At 43.2% G+C, this 8,698-nt stretch overlaps 1 protein-coding gene across 1 annotated transcript in view; it reads left to right on the top strand.

Moving 5' to 3' along the window:
• The first annotated feature begins 1,334 nt into the window (after window positions 1–1,334).
• The window catches only part of CCR10 (C-C motif chemokine receptor 10), a 98,796-nt gene continuing 91,432 nt past the window's right edge, over window positions 1,335–8,698 (top strand). The window contains exon 1 of the mRNA XM_069237721.1: window positions 1,335–1,417. Within this exon, the coding sequence (XP_069093822.1) occupies window positions 1,388–1,417 (30 nt within the window). The 5' untranslated portion in view covers window positions 1,335–1,387. The remainder of the gene's footprint in view (window positions 1,418–8,698) is intronic.

Here is an 8,698-nt window from a genome sequence, read left to right as displayed (position 1 = left end):
AGGAGACAGGAGTCGGTTTTGAGTGCCACCACATGCTGCAGTGACCAGAGGGGCTAGGGCCTGCAAGGAACAGCAAACCTCTTTGACTGCTTTCTAAGTGCTCTGGCATTGCATTGCCTGTCCCTGGCTCCCTGGGGCTGGTGACACAATGCCACAATCAGGGGTGTACTGATGAATAAGCACCGGGGACACCTTCCTACAACACAGCTGTCACATGCACTGTGGAAACTGCCCCCTGCTGCAGTTTACACTTTGCATATGGTTTCTGCCTGCTCTTGGCAGAAGGTGCCAATTCAAGGCATAGAGGCCACAAGAGCATTCATACATTCACTAATGAGCCTGAGGGAGCCCTATAGTGCCCCAGGGTCCGCATCCCAAAGGGCGATTGCATATTAAAATGTACATTTATAAAGTACTTTCGTATGTGTGGCCCACGGTTTGTCTGGTGTGGAAAACCTAAAGAGTTAGTGAGAGCAACATTGGTATATTTCATACCAGAGTGGGCCCAAATTAGTCATTCTATCTCAATTGTTTCATTTAAAATTTGAGCACCACCTTAATTGTTTTCTCTTTTTTAATGGCGTTTTAAAGAGTTGCATTTTTTATTTAAAAAAAATTAAAGTTAGAATAGATTTGCAGGCAAGAGCTCGGGCTTCGGTGGAAAAAAAACGCTGATTTTGTGGAGTGATGACACAACCTAACTACTTGGTGAGTCGTGGGTGAACAGGAAGTGATTTTCACTCAAGAATTTGACATGATCCACCGCGAGAAGCCAAGGTCGCCTTTACTAAAGCGACTTGGATTGGAAGGAACTTAATTAAAAAATGAAAACAAGCTATATTAAGAAATACAAACATTGACAATGTTAAGTGGCGTAAAAATCAGAAAAACATGTACCTCACGTTTGATAAACACAGAATGTGTGTAATATAAAAACTAAAATATTGTAAACCATATTTATTAGAAATCGTAAACTGAAGAAAAGTTTTAAAAATTGTAAAGTAAAAATATCACATTTTAAGAAACGGAATAAAAAAACGAAACTAAAAAAATGGTAAGTCAGAGAGGAAAGTTGGTAAAACAAAGTGTAAAAAAATAATAATAATTATATATTTTAAGAAATTGAACAACATGCCAAACTATGCAAATGAGCAAAAATGTAAAATGCTCTAAAATGCTTCCTTCGATGCTTTTCAAGAACAGCAGCCTCTGAGTGGGCATTTGCCGTTGTAGTAAAAAGAAAAAAAGTGACCACAAAAATAATCTGAAAACACCCCCCTTCCTCTCCCCTCTCGTGGCACTGTAACCCGAGCGCCAGCACTGCCCTGAGTGCAGTCAGTGAGAACAGCGAGGCAGCACTGAAACCTGGGCCCGTCTGCTCTGAGTGATGGAGAGTGAAACCGAGCCAAGCACGGCGGTAAGTACCCATCTGAGCGACAACTGACTCATCCCGTCTCCATCAGACGTAACAGCGCACTCCTGTTTTTAGTCATAGATTTCATCGAGTACCATGAGTTATGATTGTTTAAAGGGAACTTAACGCATTGGATTACAAAAATGTCTCACAGGCGATGCTTGGATGGATGTTTGTTTTGGAAGCGGAGGGGATGACGTACAAAATTTTAAAAATCATCAAAATAAAATACACATTATGCAGCTTTGAAGTTCATTAATGTGTCCGTTTTAATTAAGTATGGTGTGTAGAATTAAAGGCAAGGGTGTGAGACTTGGAGAAAATAGGCACTTGATAAAGTACACAAAAATTGCAAAGATTAAAAAAAAAAAAAATTGAGACATGAATAATTGATAAATTGACCCTTTTCTCTCGCCGTCCTCTGCTGAATTTCTAGCCTTTTGCTTAGTCAGTTTCTTTCTCCAACCCTCACTGTCTTCTCTCTTTCTTCCTCCGTGTACCCCTTTCACACTATCGCCCTCTTTATTTGTTTCTCTCACACTCTCTTTATCTCTTCTCTCTCTGTCCCTTTTTCTTTATCTATTTTCTTTCTTGCAACATCAAAGGATAAATATTATGATTTGTTTAGGATATAAATTAGGAGGGAATTTGCTATTGTTTAATTTAAATACATAAAATGTTTCTTTCTTTAACATCGAGGACTACAAAGTGACCTTGGAAATGAGATCTAATACTGTGGCTGTGCTTTAAATAGAAATTACCTTGATCTTCAGTAACTGATGAATGGTTAATTCGGGGGACTCGATCGGTGTACTTTAAGAACCTCTTAGGTGCACAAAAACATTTCCCAGCTTCTGATTGACGGAATCAGTATCGGGGCATATGTGAATAGCTCATCAAGTCCAGTGTTTAATTTGAATTTCATTACAAGACCGGAGGGTATCATTATTCATCAATACCTTTTAATGCCACTCCAAGGCAGCTCATTCAAAAGTAAAATTACATCACAAACAAAACATTCCAGAATAGAATTTTAAAGCACATAAATAGTCTGGGAACAGGAGCTGCTTCCTCTTTTAATAGTTGCTCATGTACAGGTAAGTAGCACATTTCAAAGTTGTTACACCCGAGTACCAGAATGCAAGAAACAAATGACTGGATAATCTACTCACACAAGGCACTGTGAATATGAACAGCTCTGTGAGTTCTGTGCAGAGTTTCTCCTGAAGACAGAACTTCTAAAGTTACTGCTGGGATAAATCTACTCATATAATGGATCATCCACAGTCGTAAGTTTAGGAATATGGGTGGGATTCTGGGTAGGGTTAGCAATGTCTGCTGATTCAAATGCATGAAACTCCCACAAAGTTGGAGGAATGCGATTGCTTACATCTTTTAGCATAGCCGTACCCACCAAAAAGCACGTGTAAATCTACCCAAAATGAGCTAGTGCTGCTCCTGGGTGGGAAAGAGGCAGCAACATTTGGAAGCTCACAGGGTACTGAAGACGGGATTTTTTCTATTTTATTAGTGAAGAAAAGAAGAAGGAAAGGTCCATGCCTAATTGTTCACATCTGCCGTACGTATCGCTCCCAGAAATCAACAATTACTCGTGGAATTCACAAACTGCTGAGTAGCTTTCAAAGACTTGAAATACAGGTTGTGAGTTTGACACCCCCCTGTGTGCCAGAGTATGGTTTTATATTTTGGGTTCATGTTTATCTATTAAATACCTGTTTCATTGGTTAGGAGGGTGCTCTAACCTTAGAACTGTGTCATCATAATATTGGACTCATTTAGTTAACAGAATTCCGTCTCTTCTCTTCAGTTCAATGTATTTTTATAGTAGGTACACCAAAACACAAGCATTTGCAATGCAACGGGTCTCGCGTTTGCTCATGTTAGAGCTGATAGCTTTGTGAACTCCTAACCCGACTTTTCACCTATCGGCAAAAGTGCATTTATGTACGTAACCCGAAAAAGTGCAATTAAGTATGTAAAGCGCTCAACTTCTGCCAAGCGAAATCGCGCTAGTAAATTAGAGAAAAAGTAGTCCACGAGCCTGACAGAAAACAGCGAGCCTCGCATGTTTTCTGTACTTGGTCCATGCGCTGGAGGAGGGCTAGCCACCGGAAAAGGCATGACCTATGCATGCCTTCGACTAATGAAAGCAAGCAGATTTTATTAGGCAAGCCCACGAACCAATGAAAAACACTGATGTGACGTCGACAGGGCTCCGAGCCCTTTTCTAAATACTAAAGCGTCTCGCTGCGATACGCATGCGCATGCAACGCAGGCTCGACCCTAAAAAAACACGTATAGTGCGAAAGAGGTACAAATACTCAGCATAGACGCAAACAAAACAAGCTTTGGCATAGCCAATAGGTCTCACATTTATAAGGTGAATGCCAACTTATTGGCTTTTCAAATGGATGTTTAAATTGGTGCTCTACATACAGGGCATGCTCGCATACGCAGGAATGCCTCCACATGGCGGCCATTATAGAACATAAGAAAAAACATTTCAAAATGGCTGGTGCTGCTGGGACCTGGAAAAATGAGGGGCAGATCGGGGAAGGGTTGGGACGTATCAGAGTGGGAAAGGGATGGACAGAGGACTGGGAGCAGTAAAGAGAAACAGACGAGTGGTGGTGGGGCAGCCAGGGTGTGTGCCAAAAAGAGGAGAGGTAATATTTCTCAGTTGTTCACACCTCTGAAATGCCCTGGGCTGATGGACGGAGCTCTTAGCCAATGCCAAGAGCCAACTAAACCACAGTTGTAAATTGCTGGAAGGTCTGTCCAAAAGCTGCATTCTGTTTAAGTATGCACACATATCAATTTATAGTTTACCACATTTTGTAAATGTTCTTAATTTCCAGCCTACTCCTAGACTCAAACAAAAGTGTGAAGTTATGTTCTCACACACCACCAGGTTTCACGCTTTATCATCGGACCCAAGTGGAGAAGTGTGGCACAATGGTTAGAGCGGCAGACTTCTGATGCAGAGATCTGGCTCAGGACCAGGTTTCAATTCCCCACCTTGGCGGGTCTTGGGCTCAATTCCCTTGGACTAGATAATTCTCACCTAGGTGCCTAATCTAATTAATGGGTCCCACTCTGTAACTCTGGGCAATAGCTTGCTTAATCTCTACAAGGCCCTCACAGCACTTGGATGCCTGGCTTCACGCTGGGGCTGTCCAGGAGTGGGCACCTCACAGGGAAAAGCCACGAGGGGTTCCACAGCAGTATGTGTACAGTACCTTGAGACCCTAATGGGTGAGTAGTGTGCTATACAAATGCGAAGTTTACAGTTTGATGGAGAGTGGGCCTACACCCTATCAGGGAGCCACTTAGTAATACTTCAGGATGCATGAATGATATGATTGAAATCTAATGTGGTGACCCAGGCCTGCCTTTTAATATATAGGGTACCACTTGGTATTAAATAAACTAGGTGTGGAGAAGCAGGGAACTAGTACCCTAGCCCAACTAAACTGTCAACTTGTTTCTGCCTAGTGGCACAACCAAGTCTATGGCATTCATCAGGACGGACATCAGATCCGCTGGGAGCATATGTATATGTCATTATGTTGATGGTCTAACCCCTGTCACCACCCTACATTCCTGGGTCCTTTGAATACCCTAATTAGGGGTCATATGGGTCCAATGAGGAAGGGCTAAGGGATCCCTGTGGTCACACTTACACCAAGGTGCGTCCCTCGCTGTCACCATACTAGTATGGGCTCCTCCCTTAATCCTGATAACGCTGCATGATCAGCTCACTTTTTAAGTCAGCCTTACTTAAATTATGTTTCTGTAACCTTGCTATATGAATGATAATATCTGAAGGCAATCAAACTTGTGTGTGTTTGAAATCATTTATTGACATGTCTACATTATAAGACAAATTATACACTATTGAAAGTAATGTTTCTTTCCCCTGATGGAACCCATTATAGTAACATTTTATCCAATACCCAGGTTCTGAGGTACACAGGGTTACCACTTTGTAATTCATGGTTTTCTTTGAAGCAAACAGCTCACTTTTTGAGTGTCATTACACAATTCAAGTTTGCAACAATAATATCAAATAATCGGCAAACCGAAGTTCTGAAATTGCTGTCACTAGAATTATTGAAGATTATTGAAGATAAGGTTTCAATGCAATTCAAGGTAAAAGGAAGATCTGACAAACAGAAATTAGATGACAAAGGTGCAAGCACTAACCCTATTTTGGGCCACCTGTACCATCAACATTTTGCTCTTGAGCAGCCAACACATGAGGTGTGAACCTATGCCTAAGCCTCAGTATGTAGTTCCATCAAGAGACTGTTTTTATTTAGTTCGGGGTGTAGGGTGTGATCAGAACCTTGCATATAAATTGCAAGAGTATACCTTACACATTAACAACATACGACAGGAGGGTACTAGAGGTGAGAGGAATGGCACGCCGTGCTGCATCACTTTTCACTAGAAGATTTCAAACATTATGAGGTCCTGCAGAATTCATGTAGTTGCTCACATAATTTATTGCATTATATCTGAAAGAGGTACATTCTGTGGCCCACAACTAACTTAAAGGCGAGACAGCTACCATGAGTACCCTAAAAATGCTCTGCTATGAAATGTATATACTACTTTTCATTTGGCAACACCCAATCTTTGATCTTCCTAAGTCTAACCTTTAATGTTTATTATCTCTGGCTGTTTTTGCTACTAGTGCCTTCCTCATTTGGAAACAGGCATTTAACTGGGCTATCTGTTACTTATACAGAAGCATGAATTGCTACAGTGTACTTGTTGTTTTCTATAGTATCCAAGTATTGTATTCTCTGGCATTTTAAAACCATTGTCAAATCTGATATCCATTCAGGATATCCAATGGGAAACATTTACAACAAATCAGAAAATTATTGGCTCCCTTGAAAATCGTGCTTGGAGTGGCCCCTTTTCAATAGTCTGACCAAGGTCATACCACTGAAAAGGTCGAGGATACTGCTTGAAAATAGTCAACACTCAGTTATTATGTGGGTGTGGAAGCATGTGTGTTTAGATGCTTTCAGTATATCAGATAAATAAATATAGAAGAGAATCAGGATGATTAAGCCATTTGCTGGAGACGACACAATTGTGGTCAATTTGGCAACTTGACGATTAAACCCTAGGTCTTCTGCAACCAGAACTGCTTTGACTTCCACTGGCACGAATAGTTATTTTTCTCTCGCTGTGTGCCAGGTAACTAACTCACATATTGGTACGATCATCAGTAACATCACTATTAATACATAAGAGAATATGCATATCAGAAATCATGTGCCACTGCTATGTCTAAGTCACTAACTTTTTAAAGAGACCCTCTGATGACAGCATTTATTGCTTGTGGTAATGGTTATGTGGCAATGCATAAAACCACAGAATGCCTGCCTTTTAGTTGTTTTACTACCAAATGTTTGTCCAGCATTTACTAGGGCACAGAATGCTCACACATCACCTCTGTACCATGGAAGACAGACCCCCAAGATAATGACCGGCAAATGCTCGCACCTCAGTAAGGGACTCATATTACAATATTCCAGCAGAGCTGACTGGCGAGAACATTGTATTAAGACGATCCCACCGGGCTGACCAGGGTGGAACAGTGCTATGGTATTGGTCTTGGCTACCGTAAGGGAGTCAAGGCCAATATCGTAGCAAACCAGACACCCTCAGAGTGCGCACTGTCTGCAAAGCAGACAGTGCACATTCCGAAGATGCTGGGCAGGGGGGCATCCTGCACTGGCTTTCTGCCAGCCTTTTCATGGTGGGGTCCATGAGTTGTAATCAGCACAGCGGCGCTGAGTGCAGCAGCACCGTAGCTGACCACAACTCAGACCACCATCAGCCCATCAGGGACCAGGTTTCTGGTGGGGACGGCGGTCCCCCGGGGTCTGTCCGCCAGGGTCGTAATGTGGCGGTCGGACTGCCTGGAGTGAGGCGGTCCAACCGCCACTGCGAGGCTGGCGGTCTCATGACCACTAGCCTCTTAATGAGGCCCTAAGTGTGCCACAGATTTCCTACAATGAAATCACTCTGCAGATAAAGCCTGTTCCACAGACTGGCTCCAGCAGGATGAAGGGCAGAGACAAACGACCTCATTACGAGGCTGGTGGTCCTAGGACTGCCACCCCTGTGGTGGCAGTTGGACTGCTAGCTGTGGCGGTCTGATCGCCACAGTACCACATTGGCAAGCAAACCCGCCTAAAGACTGCCGTCCCGCCAGGAACGTGGTTCCTGACTGCTGGGCTTGTAACCAGTCAGGGTGGCACTGAACTTAGCACTGCCTGGCTGATTACAAGCCCACTTTCCGCCAGCCTTTTCATGGCACCATGAAAAGACGGGGGAAAGCCAGTGACGGGGACCACGGAGGGGTCCCTGCCCTGCCCTCCCCATCTTATAGGCCATTTCCAGACACCAAATGTGATATAGAGTCTCAGTCTTTATGTCCAGGTCTCCTTCTATTGAAGCACCCACCCCTCTGCTCTCTCTTCCTCTTGAAAAGCAGCCTTTTATAGCCTACGTGATTCTAGAGGTGATAGTCCCACAAAACAGGCCAGAGAAGTGAGTATGGTTCACACCTGGATGTCAGCCACAGTGATATGTGCATCAAAGAGTTAGCCCAGGGTCCCAACACTACTCTTTGTGATTCTCTTATTAGCCTCAAATCCTTCCTGATATGTGCCGAGGCCCCTTTCTTGTGACCTCTCACTGAATCAAAGAGCGCCCTTTGAAGTGTACAGGGAAAGCCTGGCTCTCCCCTCCTCAGTGTTTGTGCCACTCAGTTTACAAGAACACAGCAATACAGTAATCTATCTAGTGGGATTTTTCTACCTCTTCTCCATGTTTTCCCATACAGGCATGGGTCTCCCAAAATGGAACCCAGGGACCTCCATTTATTGTGCCATCCACAGGCACACAAACACCCAGTGCATGCATACAACATGCACAGCACTGTATCCTTCATGTACTGTACCACTTATAGGTACACATGTGTCCAGCACATGCATTTATTATGGAAACACTGAGCCCTTTATGTACTGTACCACTCAGAGATATACATACACCCAGCACATGCATTAAACCTGTATGCACTGCATAGCTCTACACCCTTCATGTACTTTACCACTCAGAGGCACATATACACCCAGCACATGCACTCACCTTGTATTCACGGCTCAGTACTGCATTATCCCTTTAGTGTACCCTACCAAGGCACACATACGCCCAGCGCAAACAGACCACTTCTGC

This window comes from Pleurodeles waltl, chromosome 6 (genome assembly GCF_031143425.1).
Source record: "Pleurodeles waltl isolate 20211129_DDA chromosome 6, aPleWal1.hap1.20221129, whole genome shotgun sequence".
NCBI classification, from domain to species: domain Eukaryota; kingdom Metazoa; phylum Chordata; class Amphibia; order Caudata; family Salamandridae; genus Pleurodeles; species Pleurodeles waltl.
Note: the sequence above shows the minus strand (reverse complement) of the source record. Positions and strands in the feature narration are given on the sequence as shown.